Genomic DNA, 24,489 nt, shown 5'->3' on the forward strand with positions numbered 1-24,489 from the left:
CCTCAACTTCAGGTAGGTTAACACATCCGGTCTATTGCGCATGTGCCACCAGGTGGCCCAGAGGGTTTTTATGGCCAGGTGAGCTGATCTCGTTCACCACAAGTAAAAGCAAAAATTGGCTTATGGACGGAAGCCTCAATGAGATAACACGACGTGTGATCTACCATATCCAGGCAAATTGAAGAAACAATGATGTCAATAATGGGCAAAATGGGGGATTGGCAGGTATGTGCTGTTTATTTCAAGACAAAGAACGTGTAGGCTACTAACTAGCCTACAGGAGTGTAATATATGTCGAATAATATGGCCACAATTGGTAAATGCATTGCCATCAACTTTTCATTGTAGAATTAGTAGGCAAGCACTATATTTAGCCTAAATATTATACAGTTATTCAATAGTTTTAATTATTTTTACTTTGACAGTGTTATTTTTTCTCGCAAAAGTCGATAATGTTCCTATTTACGCCTGATTAACAATAGCGCATTGGCTCTCGTAATAACTTGGGGAAAGCAGGTTTAACTTGCATAGAAGGCTACATCACTTTATATATCATGCAATTTAAGACTATAGAAAACCGTTCCTTATATAGAAGCAAATAATAGCCTATAGAGTATCCTTTAGGATATAAAATGTATTGTTTTGCTATAGGCTAGTGTTTATTGAAATGTGAATAAAATCAATAAAACATCACAAATCATACATAGTATGCTCCAACTTATCATTATAGATGTTAATTCGTCTATGATATGATAAATGGCATCTCATACTAAAGTTATAGCTCGCCCGGAAGTTGTGGTTCTTGTCATCTAAAATGTCAAAACAAATCTCTCCGATGTAGGCCTATTACTTTGGAGGGGTATGTTGGCCTAATGCAATTGATTTTTAAAGAATCATTTCATGTCGATTGTAAAACAGAACTTTCTAACGCGGTGAAACTGGAGTCGGTGAAACAATCCAAGCCATGGTGAGATTGAGCCTTTTCGTTTCACTCTCCAAAAGCACACAACCTCTAATATCCACACAGCAGCATATAGAAACACATACAGACCCACACACCCCACGATTTATTTTTTAAGGCACCTTTACCCCGCTGATAGTTGTCATTGTGATCTAGATTCATGGGCCCTCTCATTAATAACAACCGGTTGTAAAGGTACCCCACCAAAAATGTAAATCTGAACTAGGAGAGGCCAACGCCTAGGAGTTGGCGACCTGGTTCTTGACCCGCCCAAATACTTCAGACCCTCATTCACATTAAACAAGCTATGTTGTTGTGTTAATTATTTACATTACAAAAACGGCGCTCTTACATGTCGTCAATGGAGCTGTATACCTACTTTAGATTGTTTCTTCTTTTGCATGACAGTGACAGAATAGCTTTTCATGGTCTCAACTCTCAATACGTCTAAAACAACAGTTTACGAAAATCAGTTTGGCAACAAAGTATGAAGAGAGCACTAGATAGAGTATTTGCGTGTGGCACGCTCTTCAGAGCAAGTTAACCATCCTAAAATGTAAGAACAGACAGATTGTACCATAGGCCAATATATGGTGTGAGATGATGGAACTTGTTTTTATGAAACTGTTACATAAACAGTTATTTTTATGAAACCACATTTCCTAAAACGAATATGCACGACAAAGGAAGCAAATGAATACATAACATGTATTATCCAATTATTTGTTTTATCATAGCCATCAAATGAACGTTCACACCCCCAGGTGCAGGGTGTGTTGTTGCCTTTTTGTCATAGAGAATGCTTATAAAATGTACGCTCAATTCCTGCTGTATATTCTCATTGAATGTGGGAGAAGTAAATACATGTGAAATCTCGCTCCAGTGTTACCTGTGTTGTCCATTGGTGTTGGGCAGATGGGAATCAAGCGGCTGTTGATATGCTAATGAGGGAATGCGAATGTTATTACAGTGGTGCGCGAGCCTTTTACTTTCACCATTAGAGGGAGATCTCAGAGCGCAGACAGCCAAGCTCAACTAAAATAGTTTCCGCTAGAGCACAATTCACTGTGTAAAACAAGGAAAGGCGCTCTCAATATCCACCACAACTCATGAAAATGCTTTGGAAATTAACTGATAATATAAAATATGAAGATTGCGAGGTAAGAGGCTCATATTTGATTTATTGCTGTTTTCATGTAATTAATGGGGTATACTGCTTTATTTTCATTTTGTCAATCTCTAATTGTTTTGACAGTTGTCTGGGAACATATTTAATTCATTGAAGGATATACAGATGCATATTGGTTTATTTCATATGTTAGATATTTTGCTATTTTGCTATGGAATAATGCAATTTTTAATTGTGTAGAAAAATACATTTTACACAGTTTCAATATTAACAGTGAAAATAAAGTAATAGCAATAATAATAATACATTTTCACATCAATAAATTAAAGTAATACATGGCAAACCCATAGGAAAACATGTATTTATTTATACCATTTTAAACGTAATTGTATAAAATAGGATTTCAAAACTCACTGCTGAAACATGCTAAATGTACATAGAAAGTAAGAGAGTGTACATAGGGAGACATACCCAAAATGCATGTGTTGACTGTATCATCGAAAAAGAAGTATGTTTAAAATAATGTGTTTAAATAATAGGATGCCTATCCCTTACATTCTTATAAAATAAATCGGTGCATTTCGATCCCTTAGTGGTGTGTGTGCACTGCACACGCTGTGTGATTGTTATTATAGAATAGAAAGTTTGGCAGTCATATCAGGGAGTTGTTTAGGAGTGGTGCAGCCAGTTGAACGTGTTTTAACCGCGTCTGGAGAATACGCATGCAAAGAGCAGGGAAGAAACGCTGGGCTGGATTTCGCCGCCCGTGCTTGAATTTGTGATTCTCTCATTCAAGTTTAGTTTACGGTTAGGCTAATAGACCTGTTTCTGTTTTTATCGAAATCAGTGTTAACTACCGTGTTTTCATAATGGTTACTCTTTTGCTGTTTTGTCAAAATGGTCGCGTGCAAATAGGTTAGAAGTGGAAAGTGGATGTCTTAAGCTTGCGTATCCGTATAATAACTTTTGAATATATTTGCTCGGAGTGAAAGTTAGCTCGGCTGGCGTAGTTTGAATTCAAATAACCGTGGATTAATTCATTCGAGAGACTGGGGAAGGGCCATGGAAAGCGAGGCGTCGGAAACTGAAGTGAAAAACAAAGGGACATGGCGAGCAGACAACCGCCCTCTGAACAGTAAAAATGTGCCAGCCGAGATGCCCTCAGCGTTTGCTGGATTTTCACACGAATCAGAGGTGCACATTGTTTCCGTCCATGGCTCTTCCTCTATCTCTGGTCCCCCCTTCATTCTGCCTTTCTTTCACTTGTGCTTGCCTTCGAACCTTTTAAAATGTTCCCCCCTCTCTCTGATTCGTCAGACGCAAGAGAATGTCCCTCTTTTTGTCTCCCTCTCTCTCTCCCCTCCTCACTCACTCCCTCTTTCTCTCCCCATCTCTGATTAGATAGATATACTGATTCCTCATTCAATGGACGTCATTTAGTGCAGACTCTGCCTTGAGTTGCTTCCTCGCTTCACGCTCGATTTCCGACCATTCTTCCCTTATTAAGAATTCGTGTAATATTAATAGTCATGAATATCTGCTATTAGGAGTCCAAGGAAAGAAGCAGCTCTTTGCTAATATGAGCTCAGTCGAGGGAACAGCACAGTGATAGAGACAGAAGACGGAACAGGGATACAGGAAACTTTAAACATAAATCCGCAAGACCAAACATTGCATTTTAGAATCGAATGAAGGGCAGTGGGAATTTAACCAAATTCTGATGGATTATCGTTCTTCGGTGGTGCTTATCTGAACATTGGGCTCCGTGATCTTTCAATAGTGTTGTTGCTGGCATTATTTTGTTTGCTCGTACATTTTCGTTGTGTTATATCAACGTTTTTCTTCTGAAAATTCTCTTTTGAATCGCTCGAAAATCTTCGCAGATGTTAGTGCACAGCTTTTCCGCGATGGTAAGTTGGACTCGGTGGCAAAGACAGTTATAGCCTACTTCGTGCAGCAATCAGACTCCGATTATTGCCTTTTTTAGTCAAATAGTTTTGCTGAACTATCATACAAAAAAAGAAAAAGAATGCAAGATTGCTCTCACATTTAATTTCAGTAGGCCTATCTAAATATTTCAACTGTAATCATTTTCCCCCTGAAAATGATCAAATAGGCCTACGAGTGTGTTATTAGCCTACAGTAATTATCACTGTTATTATTGTTAGCATTATTATTATTATTAGGCTATTATTGCTGCGTTCAACAGATAAATGCTGTTGATTTTATTTCAACCAACGACTTTGAATAGACATTCAATTATGGTAGGTGACAGTCCATAAAAGCCCCGGTGAAAACGGGTAAAATGGAGGGTTGGTGTATAGGTTTAATTTCTCCGATTCTTTTTTCCTGCAGGATCGTCACGACGGTACCAGCAATGGGACAGCCAGGCTACCTCAGCTGGGAGGCGTGGGCCAGTCTCCATATAGCGCCCCTCCACTCTCCCATACCCCAAACTCCGACTTCCAGCCACCGTACTTTCCTCCGCCCTACCAGCCAATCTACCCCCAGTCTCAGGACCCATACTCGCACGTCAACGACCCCTACTCCCTCAACTCCCTGCACGCTCAGCCGCAGCCACAACACCCTGGCTGGCCGGGCCAGAGGCAAAGTCAGGAGAGCAGTTTGCTGCACCAGCATCGTGGCTTGCCCCATCAGCTCTGTAGGGAGTACCGTAGAGAAGTGCTCCTGCCGTCGGGCCACGGAATCGATACGGGACTCTCAGATTCTATCCCAATCCATGGAATACCTCACTCTTTAGAAGATGTTCAGGTAATTCAGCATTATTTGGTAATTATATTATTATTACTATTACATTTTTACTATTACATTGTTGTCGTTATTATAATAATAATTGTTGTTGTTTTTATTTTTCTTATTATTATTTTGAAATTATTATTAGGCCTACACACGTAGCCTTCTATAGCCTAAGTGTTTGTTGCTGTAAATTGTCAGCTCTGTATGAAATGTCACGGCCTACATGTAATGACTCAGTGCATGGCATGCAATTTTATAAATGCAGAAATGTTCCAAGATTATGGCCATAACCATTGCATTGAATTGACAGAGACCTTTTTATGTAAATGTTCCAACAGACATTACATTTTACAAACGGCTCTCGAGTGAAACACTGTATAAAAGCCTATTTGCATGGATTATTCAGTCTATATTCTCGAGCTGTGTTTGCACTTTATTAGCCGTATTATTTTGTTGACCCCCTCCCTCCACTGAAAAGATGCATAGTGTTATAAACACTTGCCTTAAGCAAATAGATCAAAGCTGAAGCTCTGAGAACTATAATATGATCTGCAACCCCTCTCACAAAATGGATGGTATACCGCGCTTGTTGATTAATATTCCCTGTCATTTTTGGACATGATTCTGGATATCCTCCCTTCATCTTTAATTTAATTGTGCTCATTGAAAATACTCAAGTCCCGATATGAGCGGGAGGCTGAGAGCAATAATAAAATGTCCACTCGGGAGTTTTGCACATGCAGGCACACTATGAGCACCATGTTTTAGATTAAGTTCCATCGCTCTGCAGGTAATACGAATACATCAAATAAGTAAAGGCCTGTACAATGACGCGTTTTTTTCTAAAACAAATGCCTAGTCCCCAATTAGCGTGCACGACGTGTATTACCACCTTTATTCCGAATACAATTTGGATTCATAGTTATTCATAAGTATCCACTCTGCGGATGGAATGAGGTCACGATTATTGGGCGACAGAGCTTCATTATTTAAGTCTGATACGCACTGCCCAACAGCTATAGCCAATATCACCCTCATTGAAAATAATAACAGGCCCATCATATATTTGGATTGTGGGCTACATGCCAGTCTTTTGCAAACAGCATGACATGTAAAATTAATTTCATTGTATTCCATATTAAAGAGTGTATTTTGCATCTGTGTGTTGCAGCATGTTGAGGATCAAGGAATTCACATCCCAGATCAGACTGTAATTAAAAAAGGTAAGCAATTTCCTTCGAGATGCCATGTATGTTTCCACAAGCTGCACACCACACCTCTGCTCCGGAGCTTGTGCGGTAGTCACAGCGCCTCACTGAACCAAGTGGATTAATGCGCAGTGTTTCTTATTACGTGAGCTCGAGTGCATCAAACTAACTGCATGCACCTTTTCATCAATTAATGCCAATGTCAGCATTTCAGAGTAGGCATAGTCAGATGCGAATATGCCCTATATAGGCTATGCTGTTTAGGCTATTGGTTTTAATGTGTTGACGCATCTTTTCGCTATATATCGTAAATATAGGCCCGTTCGGGAGCAAATCTAAAATGGCAGTTGGTAATGCTCTATGTATTAAGTATCAGGATGATACCAGATCCTGCATCAAAGGTGGAAAAAAATATACGCTGCAAAAATAGGCAAGGTCTTTAAACCATTTATAGTCTCATTCCATCAGTGTTTGGCTTCGGTTGATTATGGAATAATGCGTTCAGTGTTGCATTATCATATATGGGCCTAGCATAATTGCGTGTGAATTCGATTGTTTACTCCTACAAGACCATTTCTGGCGTGCTAGGCCTACTTCATGGTCAGGTTGAACGTTACCCCTCTCGCCATGTGGAGTCTTTTGTCAGTTCAAATTAGATGCGCAGGGGATAAATCTTGAGAGATGCTCTTTCCGCATCAACATGATAATTGGCTCTTATATTAGTAATCTCAAGAGTTCGTTTAACTCCTATCGTCTCTATTAGCCTCCCCTGGGCTATTAATGTCACAAGTGATCTATCCAAAAGCGCTAGTCCCTTTGTCTCCGGTTACAGCACACAAAACGGTAACCCCTGCAAAGTGAAATCACACGCGCGACTGTATTTTTGGGGAGACCATGGATATTTGAAAAAAGGCTTCTCTTCGCGTGCTGTGTGTGTGTGTGTGTTTTAAGTATTGCAACATGTGTGCGCGCGCGTCTGCAAAAGCGTGCGATGTTTCAGAGCTCAAATTGCATAGATAGCCTACCCTAAACAAATATTGGGCCTATACGAGGCCTACAATATGGTACAACATTTTGCAATGGTTAGGCCTTTGTGCGTAGGCCTAATAACCAAAATAAGAAAACAATAAATAGGCCTATATTATCATTATTAATGTTTATTATTCGTGTTAATATTATTATTATTATTTGATTATTATTATCATACCCTATGCCAATTGTTTTAATTGTGTGTAGGCCTCTACACCCACACCGCGTTTAAAATGAATGTCATCTGATTAATGGTCTACATTGAATAAGATTCACAGAAATTGTTCTCCTTCTTCCTTAGGTCCAGTTTCTTTATCCAAGAACAACAACGTCTCCGCCATTCCGATAAATAAGGATGGTCTTTTTGGCGGTGTGGTAAACCCCAACGAGGTGTTCTGCTCTGTTCCGGGTCGCCTGTCTCTGCTCAGCTCCACATCAAAATACAAGGTCACGGTGGCGGAAGTGCAGAGACGCCTTTCGCCGCCTGAGTGCCTCAACGCGTCACTGCTGGGCGGGGTGCTGAGAAGGTGAGCCGGACTTTAATGTCGCTCCTCATTCTTTATCCCAGGTATAATTAAAATCGACCAAGCGTGATACCTCCTGCATTTAAAACAGCCTAAAAGGCAGACTGTTAAATTCCATATTAACTTTACACTCACAATGTAGCCCACAAATTAATGTAGGCCTTTTGGCCTTACCCTCAACCCTGTAGGACTAGGTTACGCACATCATATTTCGGCCTACACCAACAACAGTAAACTTCTTCAGTGTTTAGTCTATAGATTCCAACCTCGACACAAAGGCAGTATTTTGGGTACACACTGTGCATTCAAATAAAGTAGTTTCAGTGATTTGAAAATACATAGCCTATATTGACACACACATAGGCCTGTAGACACCGATAGTGTTATAGAAGTGTATGGAAGGAAGACGATGCTATTATGGCATTGTTGTTTTTTAAATCAAGATAGCTACCTAATCTTTGATTCAATAATATGATTAATAACATACTTATTCATTCAGACCTTTTTGGATCAGATAGTGTGTAACAATGATGGTACAAATGTTTTTTTTTTTAAACATGCCATTTTACAAATTAGCCTATTCATACAACCTATTTTTCTGTTCTTGTCACAGGGCCAAGTCTAAGAATGGCGGAAGGTCCCTCAGAGAGAAATTGGATAAAATCGGATTAAATCTACCTGCAGGTAGACGCAAAGCCGCAAACGTTACCCTGCTGACGTCACTAGTCGAAGGTAAGTTGCATTGTAAATGATCTGAGTTCCGGTTCCCGGGATAGCAGGTGCTTTGAACGGTTTTAGGGGGGACATTCGAAATCAGTATATGCGCTCATCCATGTAATTTGGACTGACTTTGCCTTGCAAACCAGTCATGCATGAAGGATATATGTGTGTTTTTGAGAGAGAGGATGATGGTAATAATTTTAAAAGGCTTTTCGCAACATTGGCCTGTGTATTTAGCCTTCGTGTGTGCAATCGTGAAAGTGGTCCTAGAATAGACTACTACAGTGTGAGGTGGGTTCGGTAAGCCTGACTGGCCTAGTTTGTACCAGATGAACTAGGCTCCTTGTTGAAGCAGGGTTATGGGCATTTGCTTATTTATTGTCTAGCGTGAGTTTGGAGCTGTTTCACCTCTGGCAGAGGTGGATCGATTGATTTATTAACCCTATAGTGGCTTGTTATCATGATCATTATTATAAGGCCTATATTAGGCTAGTAGTAGTAGTAGTAGTAGTAGTAGTCGTAGTAATAATCATAGTTATAGTAATAGTAGTAGTAATAGGAGTAATAGTAGTCGTAGTAATAATCATAGTTATAGTAATAGTAGTAGTAATAGTAGTCGTATTAATAATCATAGTTGTAGTAGTAGTAATCATTGTTATAGTAATAGTAGTAGTAGTTGCAGTAATAATCATAGTTATAGTTGTATTAGTAGTAGTAATAATCATAGTTATAGTAATAGTAGTAATAATCATAGTTATAGTAGTATTAGTAGTAATAATCATAGTTATAGTAACAGTAGCAATAGTAGTAATTAATCATAGTTATAGTAGTATTAGTAGTAGTAGTAATAATCATAGTTATAGTAATAGTAGTAATAGTAGTAATACTCATAGTTATAGTAATAGTAGTAAATGTAGTAATAATCATAGTAATAGTAGTAATAGTAGTAATAATCATAGTTATAGTAATAGTAGTAATAATCATAGTTATAGTAATAGTAGTAATAATCATAGTTATAGTAATAGTAGTAAAAGTAGTAATAATCATAGTTATAGTAATACTAGTAGTAGTAGTAATAATCATAGTTATAGTAATAGTAGTAATAATCATAGTAATAGTAGTAATAGTAGTAATAATCATAGTTATAGTAATAGTAGTAATAATCATAGTTATAGTAATACTAGTAGTAGTAGGACCACTAGCCAACAGCTACAGCTACTGTTATTAGACTTCTATTATTCACACATGCAGGGACACTTTCTGTTTCTCTGTGATTGAAGTGGAAGTGACCTATGGAAGATCTATATGTTGTGAGACTATTAAATAATAAATTAGGTAATTGTGGCACACTATGAGGATGCCATTGCTATTGAATAAATCCATTTTGCTTGCAAAGTTGAACCTTATTATTCAGTGCGGTGGTATTTGGTGAGCTGTGGATTTTAAAGGTGAAAGCCTGGGACGGTTCATTGGTTCCTGTTAATCATTACAGCCGTGGAGCGAATGCAATATTCATTGTACTTCATTGAAATTGGGTGCTGTATGGTAATGAGGTGGAAGAAATATATGATTCTTTGCGATAAAGTGTGTGTGTGTGTGGGGGGGGGGGGGGGGGGGGGGTATGAAGACACTCGGTTATTTAGTGAAGAGACACTGCGTTTTTCTGAAGTGCTGTTATTGTTTATGATCCGCTCCATTTTATGGAAACGAGTTTACTGGACTTGAGCTTTGATGCTAATTGGCGCATGCGTTCTTCCGGAGTTGAGGCTTATGGCAGGAAGCCCCGCAGTAAAAACCCAACTGTTTCAGGAAATTAAAACCAAAGACTTGAAAAAATCTACAAAAAAAGGCAGACCTCAATGGAGTGAACCTATAATTCTCATGGCTAAAGTTTGTAGGAGCGAGATTTGCATATAGCCTTTTAAAATTGCTTTCGTTGTATGATCTGCTGGTCGTTCAATAATGTTTAGGAATGGCTAAGCAATGACATGGTGATATGCATGACGCTACTTATGGCATTTTATATTGCTTCCCTGATATTTAACTCTTCTCACGGAATGGGGGCCTGACTCTTATTGATAACAGGTAGCCTAGCGGTTATGGGCGTTGGGCCAGTAACCGAAAGGTTGCTGGTTCGAATTCCCGGGCAGACAAGGTGAAAAATATGTAGATGTTCTCTTGAGCAAGGCACTTAACCCAAATGTCTCTCTGCGTAACAGCGTCTGCTAAATGACAACAACAAAAATAAAATAATCCATCATGTGATGGAAGGTACAAGTGCTAGCCTATAGCCTACTGATTTAGAATTTGATGCAAAGACAAGGCCTTCTCTTTGGCAGAGGACGTTCATTAGATGAATCATGTGTTAAATGGAAGTGTTAATTGGTCTATATTTAATGTCCAATTTAGAGCAATATAGTATACTCAATCCATTCTTTCCTTCTCAGGCGAAGCCGTGCATCTTGCCAGAGATTTTGGTTACGTATGCGAGACTGAGTTTCCAGCCAAGGCAGTAGCTGAATATACAAACCGTCAGCATTCCGACCCAAACGAACAAGTCCAGAGGAAAAACATGTTATTGGCAACGAAGTAAGTGTTATATTATCACATTTCATATGTAAAAAAAAAATGTGATTCTCGTGTTTACATTGACAGTGTTTGAAACACAAATGGATGGTCGTGGTCAATTCTATAAATTCGTTTTTTATATTTTTTTGTAGGCTTTTTGATGCATTTTTAAAGTGTTGATTTATGGACTCGTTATTTGTGTTACATTGCAGTAGGCTATTGAATGGATGTGGCATTAAAACTGACAAAAAAATTATTGGATACAAATTAATCGACAAATGTCCAATTATTTGTCCTTCTAATAAGCCAAATAGGTCATCAAGTGATGTTATGCACACGACAAAATGCCACAATGAACAAACACTTCTTGAATTCGACACTTTCAACTAATATTAGATGTACTGAATTTGATATCCATGCTCTGTATTCGATTCATGCCAAGCATTTTGGCGTTGCGTAAGCATTGAATAAAACACGTGCACGAATAGCCTATCGGAGACTATCCAATATGGAGTTTACTGTAATTGGTTGATTGAACAGGCCTCAGATTCATCCATATGCAACCATTTTGTTTGCTGTGATTGGGATTACATTGAAACATAGTTGGTTTTACTCCAACGTCAACCTTTCCCCACTGCATTTTAACATTTAGACATAGTACGACACTATACTTATACGTCCCTTTGAGCAAATATGCGATAGGCCACATTCTAATGTTGTGGTACTAACTACATAAAATTAATAGGATCTTTGAACATGTCTTGTATAGGCCTACACGTCATATTAGGGGCAGACTGTTTATGATTGTAATTAACATATATATTGTCTCCCCATTTTAGGCAAATCTGCAAAGAATTCACAGACCTGCTTTCCCAGGACCGTACGCCCTTGGGGAATTCTCGACCACAACCTATTCTTGAGCCAGGGATTCAGAGTTGCTTGACCCATTTCAGTCTCATTTCTCACGGATTCGGGACCCCGGCCATGTGCGCGGCCCTCACCGCTCTCCAGAACTATCTGACCGAGGCGATTAAAGCCATGGACAAAATGTACCTGAACAACAACAGTCACTCAGACAGCGGCACTAAAGGCGGAGACAAAGACGAGAAGCACAGAAAGTGATTCCCACCTGAAAGCCCAATATAAATATTATAAATACATATAAATACTATTGATCAAGTTAACGTGCCACTTCCTGATCTCGCGATGATTTTACATGTTTGTTTTTAATACCATTCAACTTTGGATTCACGGGAAGTGATGCGCAAGATCCCCACAATAATTAAAAAGAAAAAAATGCTGAAAGGCGCAAAGAACAGATCCAGAGAGGGAAAGATCTCTGCCACATCTATGACTTTTTATGTACTCCCTCTTTTTATGAGCTGCAACGGACTGAAATCGAGCGACCCTTATATCTCTCAATTTACGATTGTAGCCATGTGACAAAAAGAAGCGAAAAGAGGATGAATTATTATCAGTATTGTGAATAATAAACTTGAAAAAAATCCACAGAGTTCCATGTCATGACTTCAGTTGTAGACTCTCACTCCAAGCGACCAACTTGAACTTTGAATTTCAACACGATTCACGGTTATATAAGGGAATCTGTGTTCATGTATGTATATATTTATTTATGTGTAATTTAATGGGAATTGTAAATATGGTGCGTCTGTTGAAACTTCTTTTTTATTTATCTGGTGCCTCCTGTTTTAGTGGGTTTAAATATTCGGTTAGTTCTTCATGTGGTTTTATGGTTATTAGAAAACAGAAGTTTGGGGTATTTTTTCTCTGGGATATTTCAATTCAGCCCTCTTGTAGCATGTTGAGGCGACATTGAAGCAAGTAAACAAATTTATTAGAAATAAACCTCCATTTCTCTCTAGCTATATCATCCTTATTCCATTCAGTTTTTTAATTGAAAAGTGCATAATCGAGACCCCGAAGAGAACTGTTTTGTGTTTCTACTTTCTTGTTTTTATACAAGCTTTTATGTGTTGTGCCAATCAGAATACGTTTCACTTGTTCTTCCCTTGAAGCACCATAAAAGCAATAAATGGATATTGTCTTTTGATTATTTTTTTTATGTTCGAAGTAATTCTAAGCATTTGGGACCATCTGATATCTTGTATGTCCAATGTCCAAATTGGAGGCGGTTTTAGCTGTATTGTATAGACTTGTGCTGGCAATAGTTCCCATGCCTGTCAATGTATTATAGTCCTTTGTTGCCCAGAAAAAAATAAACATTTGATACGCTTCATGTTGATTTTTATTCATATATTTTCATTTTTTATTCAGTGGTTGAGACGCCCGGGTGTATTTTCGTTCTTGGCCATTTTTTCTATTCAGCACGGTTACAGTAATTGAGTTTAACTCTCCCCTGACGAGTGTTCCTTGCAATAAGCAGCTGAACCCATTGTTTCCCTCAAGTATAATAAAACAACTTATACTTTCAACTCATAGTTCAGAGCACAGGATCATTCAAAACCGGAGCCGAGCTTTTTTACCATGCCAAATGACACAGAAAACAATGAATTCTTTGGTGTTTGAAGTGTGTGTGTGAAGCGCCAGCCCTCAAGCAAAACCGTTCTTTAAAATCAGTGAGATCTATATGGCTGTGTTGAAGGTTATTACATTTGCCTTTCCCTACCACTCTATTGTTTTCTTTATTTCGTTTTTGTTAAAGCTTTTTTAAGACATGCATCAAATATTTGTTATTACTAGCCTGTCTGTAATTATTGGTGTTGTTTGACAGTATTCAGTTGGAATAAAATGTGGGAAACCTATTTCAACTGCATTCAGTTAAATGATATGACAAATACGTTTACCTGTGGATATCTCTTATATTTGCTCACATCTCTACCCATATTCTTCGTTGTAGTCATGTCGATGCAAATGATCATGTATGCTTCTAACACACCTGCTGTAGCCTTGTTTTGCGTGCCTAAAGCCACGGGGACGATGCATTACATAAGCGAATTCAAATGGAGTTTTGATTGTGTATTGATGGCATGCACCTCGAAATCAATCTCTACTGAAGCATGGTGGAGTGGAGTCGGTGGATGTATATGCATATCCTGTGTCTGTGCTCTGTTCTATTTTCCACTCTCTGGTTCTAGTCGAGAGCGTTGTGGCATGGGGATGTTGTGACATCGAGATAGATTTAGGCCTACTGAGCAACTTTTCTTCACCCCCCCTTTTCTTTTACATTTTTCCAAAATAGCGGTTATTTATTATCTGCATACTTTAAGCCCAGACGGTCTGTTTTATTCCGAAGCAGTTGTTTTCAAATAAGGTGAATGAAGCCTAACTGTACATGTCCTTGGCATAATTGCGGTGCAGTGCTGTAGCAGGTGAAGCGAGCCATTGTCTGTCAGGGCTGTTTTTGTTGGCTGCATCTCAGATTGTGTGTGGGATCCTAACCCCAGGCACAATAGCTCACTCATAAAGAGGAATACCCGGCTGCTCCTTCCATTAAAAAAAAGCATAAATAGTCACTTTAAAGGAAACAATCGTATTAAATAGCATTCAGTGGTATTAGGAAGCCCCTCACGTGTGTCATTAATGCTAATGTTATTTAATAAATGTATCGGGGGTAAATGAAAGCGTTTTTTGAGAGCGAGACGAAAGCATTATACATGTCTATCACAATGGCAGCTATCGAAAGCACGTGAAGGCTATAGGCCTATCAAGGAACGAACATGCAATGCCATTGCCCCATTTCTGAAGAGAAAAAAACAAATTTTCTTTGGTTTGTTTACTTTGATACAAACCTGTAATTTACATAGGCTACTGTTTTATACGACATTTTTAATTTGGCGATAATTTGATCTTAAACAGGTAGAACTAGTTTTACATAATGCCTTACAGCTAAAGTAATTTGCAATAACGAAGAGGCCTGAAATTTGAAGAGCCAGTCAGCAATACCCAACTGAATTTGGCTAATTCAATCCGTAACCCCTGGTTTCAGCTACATCAATTACACTTGATTCCACTATAATAATTAATACGTGCGTCTGTTGTGTACTGTTCCCCGAGTTGTTATTAAATAGCCTATTCTTAAATGTTAGGCTACAATTTACTTTTTTGAAAATCTGATCTTCCCATGCATCAGCATACCCTTGATTGCATACACACGAATATGCAGAGATGCATGCGCTCAGGCACGCATAGCCTACACTCCACACGCATCATTCATTATCTGATCGTAGTCCGAAACTATTTTGATGAGATGTTGTTGGGAGCTTTGGTTGGTGAGCTGATTTCACTACACCACGATCCGTTCTTCAAAATAGACCAGACCAAACTCACAACATCCAACATTTTTAATGGCAATACAATACTTTGAACCGGCAGATTTGGCAATAGACTAAATACTGTTACTAGTGGCTATATATAGCGTTGGTTTGATGTGCAGTGCTGGGTCAATTCCATTTCGATACCAGTCAATGCATGAAATAACAGAAATGTAATTAATTGAGTGTGAATGGCCCCAAATACAACGTCAAGGGTTAACAAAAATGAAAATGATGAAATAGACTAACACAGACCTAAAATAATAGAAATTGCATTTAATGCCATTGCATCAGAATGGCTAGCTAACTAAAAAAATGTTTTTTAAATTAGTCACGTGCAACTATAGCTTTGATCCATGCAGTTTCCATAAAGATGGAATACTAGATACGTTTTTGTCATGTGCTGTGTACACAAGTAACCTTATAATATTGACCTCGGGACTGAAAACCGGTTGTGTCAAGCATGCATACAGTGTAACCTTTCATCTGCAACATGCAAACGATGTATAGGCTATTTGGAGAGTATACCATGTAAATCTTTATTTTATTTTGTATTCAAGCTACTTTTAGTTCCTGCATGGACACATCTGTTTACCAAATTGCTAATTTCTTTATATCTTATTATTGACGAATTGAAAACTGCAGGACATTCTACAAGTAGAGAAATATGTGTTCTATGCATATAGGGTTCACTCAAATGACAATTGAAACGCGGACTGGTGAAATCGAATTATGTGACTCTATAAGTTTGCAATGAAGCGCAAAATAGCTAATTGTCGTCAAGTCTGACATCAACCCTCATTTCGGTCTCGACACCCTTCCACTGACCTCCCCCCACTGTGCGAGCCGGGGCTCAAAAGCCACGAAAGGTCAACGACTCCACCAAATCGTTCTTGATTACTTGGGACATCAGGTAATCGATTAGAAAACATTAACTGAATAAACAAAAGGACTCACAAGTAAGCTGAGAAGTCGATAATTCCAACGCGATATGGGTCATTCCAAAATAATGCTAGGTGTTGGATGAGTCTTGGGGTGACAACTTTGGAACCACATACACCCACATAACATCTGAAGTATATATATATATATAGGCCTAGGCTATATGTGCACAGGCTACCACTGATTTCTTCTTTAATGTGAAGGGAAAAAATCTCACCCAGAATTAGATTATCCAATTAATTTATGTACACAAAATTGTCAGAGATTACATCAATTTAACATCAAAAGACAATATTTCGACTAGATGGCCTTATCTTGGCTTATAAACATTCATGTTGTTTTCAGACCAATAATGGCCTAATAAGCCTACATGATATTGATTACGTTTTGTTAAGTTTAAAATAATATCATGTTTATATGGTGTCATCTGGGCATGTATTTACTTTGTATCTTAAAAAATGTTAGTGGTGTGATGACTGCTCATGCTCATCACAATTCATAGGCTGCAAGGTTCCATCACCTGTCAAAAGCGGAGGTCGACTCATTTCATGGGTTTGTGTCTCCCAAATATACAAAAAGAGGGGATTAAAAATGTTGTTAATGTTTCCCCTGTCGGTTTATATAGTTTATATTCTAGTTTTCAGTCTCTCTGTCTCTCTCTCTCCCCGCATTCTCTGAAGGCAGCCGGGGGGAGTGTCGCCCCGGGCCAAACATATGCTTCTTTCCATTGCACTAATCCAAATTCAGCGTGGAGGAATAATTGCTCGAGTGGCCATGGCTTCGCGGGGCTTTGTCCCTCGCTGGCTCCCGTCAGCCCGGCACACGCCATTTCAATCAAACGCCTTTTGAGGGCTGTCTCTTTTCTATCAAACCTTAGACCTCGAAAATGATGCGAACATTTAACCAAACGGCTTCACGCTCCATAAACAACACCCCCAAAAGACTATTCATTTGTTGATTAATTTATTAATCTATCAATTTATTTATTTATTGGTCTCATGCAGTCTGTTCCCCTTTAGTTATTGTGTCATTATGTTGGTCATTCGATCACATGACGTTCGTCACAGATTTTTGGGGACCCGTAGAACGACTTGTCTGTGTAGGTCACCTAGTTGGTGAACTTGGTCAAAGTGAGGAGTGGTAGGCCTATCTATTTTATTGCGCATCTTAATTATGCATTATACATATAGAAACCTAGCCCACAATGTATATTTATTTGGTCAATGAAAATTTTGAATTTTATCACACTCAATGAAATTAGATAACACACACGAAATTCCATCAATTTGCCTCATAAAGTTCTGGCTTCAGGAGCATCAGCTATTGGGTTATAAGTAAATATTAACATAACATTAGAAAAAGCTACGAATGATTTGTATTGAGAAACAGTTTTTTACCCAAACGAACAGTTGCACCAAGACTTGGTGTGTGCAATCTGAAGATATACAACTTTTTAAAAGGACCAAAGCCTTAAGCGATGCTGACCCCATAACATGCTTTGGGGTTCTCGTTGGCTTATACCATGGTAACACGTCCTATATGTCCAAAACAAGTGGAAATCTTTCTCATGCTCAAAACTGCTTGCTAAAATGATACCATATGATCGAAGTTGGTGTTATTGGTGTAATAATATTAATAACAATAATATCAGGCAAAATTACCTAATAATAATAGAATAATGTTTACATGTGTTATATTCTTTTCATACCAAAAAACGTATATGCCTATATCTAAATCAAAGTAATAGCCTATTGGTGTATTTTTTATGGAGTGAAAAAATTATCAAATTTCATTGCGAAGCAAACTTATTTTAGACTATAATATTACCATAGTGACATTACTACGAAAGTATATAAATACACAAATAACTATTAATGCTTTATAACTATTACACCTGGTTTGTTGATCATATTGACAATTTACAGCAGCAACCTCCGCCTACATCTATTAATTGAGATACATGAATTCACAAGATAACGAGGTTATTCGATAAGCACTCTCTATTGCCTATTTTTCTGTGATGAATTTATGACATAGCCTTCAATGTGAACGAGTCCAGCAAATTCGAAAAGATAATGACAAAATGCATCATATGTTTTGTTACAGTTTAAAGGCTCCCTGTACTGGGTCTTCAACGAAGCTGCCCTTTTTTGAAGCTCACAGCCCCCAGCCTTATTTTCTGTGAATCAACGATGAAAAATTACTTGAGTAAAATGGACCATTTGCTAGAAAATCGCATATTTTCACGGATAAGGAATGGAATAAGAGAGAGAGTGGAAGAGAGGGGAGAGACGCTGATGTCTGACTGAATTAATAGACATGATTATTTCACACCAAAGAAGAACACTATTTCATCTAAGCTGCTATCGGTTCCATCACAAAGGGTCACCGCGCAGCTGTGGCGAACCCAGCGTTATTATGAAGTTTGATGATAGGATCCCGTTTGCTATCCTAGTACCTTGCTCGAGGCAAGCAATAGCTCGAGGCAACGCCAGTGCCGCCCGGTGATAAAGGACTTACTCTGTGCGCAAAGAAAGAGAGCAGCTTTCACTTGAGACTAATCAACTCGCAGGCTTGGCCTATACTGCTTTTCGGTTTTTCCCCCCTCTATCCTTTTTTCATAATACAGCTAACTTTTAGCTTATTGCACATTTCCTGGATATTTCCTTATTTATCCTGCTAAAGAAAGGAGTGGATTTGAGGGATATAGAAATGATGTAAGGGTGCATTTGCTCACAAACCGTTAGAATCCACAACAATTGTTTTAAAATACATTTATTTAGAAATACAATAATGAAATAGTGCAGTTGTTAAGCAAGTTACAAGACACACGAAGACTTGATGGAAGGAACGGAACCATTCTGTCTACAGCTCATTTGAGCATCTGCCTTTAAGGTTGATAGTTTAAACTTTATCCAGTAAGGTAGGCCTATATCACGTTTACAAAGTAATTTCCACTCTAAATGCCAATAAGAAGTGTATATTGATGCATTGCACTGATGTTTTCCCCAATTGTCTTTTTCCACTTTTCCAATGTCTTTTATTTCCTGCTGTTTGGAACATTTTTATAAATGTTTGTGTGTCTGTGTTGAGCCAAAGATGAATTCCCACTTTAATCTGAATGGACACTAAAGCTGTGAATTGCAATGCACTGACACTCCAAATGTCTCTCTACCTGAGCTGTCTGAAGCAGTGGACTCTAAGCCCCAGGTGTTGCAGTGTGTGTGTGTGTGTGTGTGTGTGTGTGTGTGTGTGTGTGTGTGTGTGTGTGTGTGTGTGTGTGTGTGTGTGTGTCTAGCCCTCCCATGTGTATGTTGTGAAGACTGAACTATGCTGTCTAAATAGAACCTGTTCACAATAACACCTTCACATTAACACCATATTCATCATCATCATCATCATCATCATCATCATCATCATCATCATCATCACTATCCTCATCAACATCATCATCATGCTGATCATCATTCTCATGGTCATCATTATGAATCCTGTCTGTACAGATAAAGATGCTATGGCCGTCTAGTTCCCTATAGGCGGAGGATGTGGTCCTGTGTGGCTCAGTTGGTAGAGCATGGCAACGCCAGTGTTGTGGATTCAATTCCTATGTGGGATCAGTACCAAATATGCATGCACTCACTACTGTAAGTCGTTCTGGATAAGAGCTTCTGCTAAATGACAAAAAATGTAAATATAAAAAAATTGATGCCCAGAAGAAGTGAGTTTAGCTCTAGGACAGAATAGCTTATGTCTGACTAAAAGTTGAAAGGAGGCCTGACTGAGTCACTTGGATAGTAACGTTTGGTGACCTACTCCTAAAAATCCCTTACGATAATAAGAAATGTACTTATAACAAATTTCAATTGTTTATGACTTGATATAAATATTGCCTGAAATGTCATTTTCAGTACACGGGAAAGGGGTAGATCATGTGTAATAACTTTTCATGATGAATTGCTACATTATTAACTTATTAGAGGAAACCTATTGGGGAGGGGAGATTGCTTCGACCTCTCGAGTGTGAGAAGAAACAGTTAGATCTAACCACAGGCTAAACACTTCCAACAGGACTTGACATTGCAGAACAATTTCCCAATTACCTTTTGACATGCATATTGACACAAACGTGCAAAACTGTAATTTTCTCTCTGAATTTGTTAGCTTGAGGGGATCGCTTTCATGCCAGTGAATTGTCAGATGTATTTCTTTCTTGCTCCTGCTAGTCTGACTGACTGTGACAGTCAGAGTTCACTGACAACCATTGCTAAAGGGAGAGGCCATTTTCAAAATGGCGGAGATTTATTTTTGCAAAAAACAGACAACTTTGATTTTCCCATTCTTTAGATGGAGGAACACCATGTCAATACTATTTGGAGTGAAACAATGAATATGACTGTAGGGTAATCAAGGTAATGAAAAAAATAGCATTTACCATGTAAACAGAAAGGGTAATCACAATGAATCATCAAATTGGATGTGTGTATTGTGTTTCGTTATTAAGAAATGTTGTTGTGTGCTAATAGTGTGCTGTATTCTCTGTCCTGAAAAAGGAAGTAAGCTTATGCGACATCTTTTTGAGTGCGGACCATTTTGTTTGTCTGTTTCACCCCTACCCAATAAACTTCCCAAACTTCTTAAACAATTGTTGTCACAAACACGTGCTGTTGTCTCAGCCAATCATGCACTATCCAACCTAGTCTGCCAGTTGACATTGAAATGCCATGGCCATCGAGACATCATCCTGTCTTTGACATAGCCAGGCAGTGAGAGGAGAGGGAGCTCTCTAGCCATGTCATCACAAACTTGTCATCCCATCCGGGTTGATTGGCACGTGCTAACCCAGTTCACGGCAGCTAGCATTGACGGAAGAGGGTTTCCCTGATTCCCTAACAGACCCAGGAGCCTCATGACAGGATCCTCAGCAAAGTGGGTCAGTTGGGCCTCGTCTGGCTCTTGGGGCCCCCTGCTTTGGCTCCAGCCCCATACCCAGCTTCAGCCCCATTCCCAGCCCATGCAGCCTCATACTCAGCCCTTGCCCGCACATGCTCCAGTCACAGCCCACACCTCCAGCATTATGCCCTGAGTGAGAGGCTGGAGGTAGCCTAGTGGTTAGAGCGCGTGACCTGACCTGACAAGGTAGAAATCTGTCGTTCTTCCCCAGAACAAGGCAGTTAACCCACTGTTCCCTGGTAGGCCACCATTGTAAACAATAATTTGTTATTAACTGACTTGCCTAGTCAAATAAAGGTTAAAAAAATATATACTAATTGCCAAGCCTGCATCGCCACGCTCCTCAAAGTGTGAGGTGGGCTGTTGGTGTGCACAATCTGTCACCAAAACCTGTTTTCTACTGGTTGGTGGAAGGTATTGAGTGGAGAAAGGAGCTGAGTGGGTATGGTCTGATGCTAGCTAGCTAAACCAGGAAGTACTCATGTTGTGAGTGGGACTGGTGGACTAGTGTCAATCATTCAGTCAATTCAATCCTTCAGTTAGTTAGAAAGGGTTCAAACTGTTCATGGTACGTGAAACTAGATAGAGGTGAAAATGCATGTTTGGAACTGGTCACAGAAGGTTAAATGCTGGTCTCCACAGCATACTATACATTCAAAACCACGTAGACAGTATCTGACGACAGTCTGACTACTCCTGCAGCCTTGAGTTTGACCGTGACAGAACGGTGACACCATCCGTGGTTGTCCTCATTCACATACTGTCACTCCTTTCGTCACACGGTGGCCACATATCTCATACCACACCACAGCCTCCAACCACATTCACCACAGCCTGCATTATTAACATTCACCACAGCCTCCAACCACATTCACCACAGCCCCCAACCACATTCACCACAGCCTCCAACCACATTCACCACAGCCCCCAACCACATTCACCACAGCCTCCAACCACATTCACCACAGCCTCCAACCACATTCACCACAGCCTCCAACCACATTCACCACAGTCTGCATTAACATTCACCACAGCCTCCAATCACATTCACAGCAGCCCCCAACCACATTCACAGCAGCCCCCAACCACATTCACTACAGCCTCCAACCACATTCACCACTGTCTCCAACCACATTCACCACTGTCTCCAACCACATTCACCACAGCCTCGAACCACATTCACCACAGCCTCTAACCACATTCACCACAGCCCCCAACCACATTCAAAAGTCTTTGCGGTGAAATGAGCAAAATGAGCCTCCGCTCCTTCTAATCACCCAAATTAGCATGGCAGCCTCAACTGGTGGGGACGAAACGCCAGCATCTAGCGAGCAGCAGCACTGTGTTTAACACAAGTTCCATTAAAAGAGCCCATTACTATTACTGAGGGGAAACAGTGCCCCGGGGTTCTCAAAGTGTTGCAAAAAACCTCATTGATAATTAAGTGTTGGTTACCCCGGTATGCATCACTTCCAAACGTTGCTTACCAATCACAGGTCTCTCTCTCTCTCTCTTTCTCTCTGTCTCTCTCACTCTCTCTCATTTATCATAGAATCACGTGGGCCCTCTAATAAGCGTCAATTAGAGCGACGGGAGGCCGGGGTTAATTATGCCTCAACACATTTTGATTGAACGTCATTAGAATGTACAGTGTTTGGGAGGAACGATGACAAGGGGTAACGGTAGATAACACGTTCGTCTTCATGTGTGTACACCACTCACTTCCTCCCCCCCTTCCTGTCGCATTGGTAAATACTGACACGTAAAAGCCCCCATGACAAAACCACTGCTATTTATTTGATCAAGCCCTGTGGTTTTGCACGTGTTATTCAAAATGAGTGCTTTGCATGCACACAATGGCTGGTACCTTTGTGTTGAGTGTTTATGCAGACTAGATAGCAGGAAAAACCCTGTTGGAAGATGAAAGACAAGCAGTTGCTATTAATCATTTGTGTTGTTGATAGAATTACTCACAAGTTACCAACCCAAATGCCCCCTAATGTGGAGGCTTTTCTGTAGCCAAACAAACAGAAAAATCATTGTCTTTGCAGAGATGTGCTTTCAAGTGAAACAGATTCCACCATCAACAACATAACACAATATGTGCCTCGATACCAAAATACAGAGTCAAGGAGGGAATCATCATTCCACTGTAAACACTTGCAGTGAAAGAAACTTGAAGACAAAAAGGCACAATGAATGCTAGGTATCTTGATTGAGGCCCAGCAAATGGATAGCAATCATTATCCCAAATAATAACGCTTCGTTTGCGAGACAGCGAAGCAAAGACATAAAAGTAACTTCAAAATTAAGCTCTTGACAGCCCGTTAATGGATCGCTGTAGGCCCATCTGGTTCATTGCAAATAGAAATGGGGTTTGATTTCGTGAACTGTTACCACTGTCACTGTAAACAATAATTGTCAAACATATTTACCCGCAATCGCTTTAGCAGATGTTCCGGTTTTTGTTTTGCTCGGCTTTTGTGTATCTCCCCTCTGCAGACGCGCCACATGCCCTCCCCTACCCTCCTCCCTATCCCCTCTGTACTAGAATATTGAGCAGGTATTTGCTGAAGGTGCTTCAGGGCACAGGGGGAGAGGGGTGAGGGGAGGAGAAGGAGAGATTATCTGGCCCCCTCATCAGCGGTGCTGGGCCCACTCCCCTCTACCCTCTGCCCGGGGCCTGTGGGGGGGGGGGGGGGGGGGGGGGGGGGGCTTGCCTCGCAGCCATGCAACCTCTTTATCACCCTAATCTGTTAATTGTAGGCGCTCAATTGGCACATGGTGGATTTTTATTAGAGCTTCCCCACATTAACTAGACAGAGAATGCAGACAAGCTGGTGTGGCCCTCTGTTTTTTCTCTGTCTTTTTTTGTTAACCCCTTGATGTTTGGCCTCATAATGGAGACTGGGCCCTTTCAGTAGCTACAGAGACGCCCCTCACTGTAGCCAACTGATCTGATCTCAGGTGCTCTCCATACCTTCTCCTCCTCCTCCCATTTATTCTCCTCCCTCTGTCTTTGTCGAGCTTCTTACCGTCAACCAAGCCCTTCATCTAAAGGGCTACAGCGGCCACCTTCCCGGTTCAGGCTAGTTTGTGGACTGCTCTTTTTTCTCTCTTTGTCAGGCCAGCCTGCGTCCTATAACATTATTACACACACACACACACACACACACACACACACACACACACACACACACACACACACACACACACACACACACACACACACACACACACACACACACACACAAAAATCCGTTGCTGGGCCTTCCTGGCCAAAACAGACTGTGTTTGTTGTCAAAAGAGTGATTAAGAAAAATGACCCCTCCCTGCTTGGAGTAGCAATTAGAAAGGTCAACAGAAGTTAAACTCAGATTTTTTTTAAAGCTGGTGGTTTTGTTTAGCA

At 39.9% G+C, this 24,489-nt stretch overlaps 1 protein-coding gene across 8 annotated transcripts; it reads left to right on the forward strand.

Moving 5' to 3' along the window:
- Positions 1–14: 14 nt before the first annotated feature.
- On the forward strand, positions 15–13,150 carry tfap2a (transcription factor AP-2 alpha). Of its 8 annotated transcripts, none has more exons than XM_021562647.3 (7): positions 15–225; positions 4,446–4,862; positions 6,019–6,070; positions 7,386–7,611; positions 8,222–8,340; positions 10,776–10,917; positions 11,736–13,150. In XM_021562647.3, exons 1-7 carry the CDS (start codon positions 190–192, stop codon positions 12,016–12,018), a joined length of 1,275 nt encoding a protein of 424 aa, XP_021418322.1. In that variant the 5' UTR covers positions 15–189; the 3' UTR covers positions 12,019–13,150. The 8 variants fall into 8 exon arrangements, with proteins under 8 accessions (XP_021418322.1, XP_021418318.1, XP_021418319.1 ...); XM_021562643.3 differs by having other exon boundaries at positions 51–225; positions 4,446–4,880; XM_021562644.3 differs by lacking the exon at positions 15–225 and adding an exon at positions 1,792–2,121.
- Positions 13,151–24,489: the final 11,339 nt, after the last annotated feature.

The sequence above is a fragment of the Oncorhynchus mykiss genome, chromosome 15 (assembly GCF_057628025.1).
Source record: "Oncorhynchus mykiss isolate SJ-2025 chromosome 15, ASM5762802v1, whole genome shotgun sequence".
NCBI lineage: Eukaryota > Metazoa > Chordata > Actinopteri > Salmoniformes > Salmonidae > Oncorhynchus > Oncorhynchus mykiss.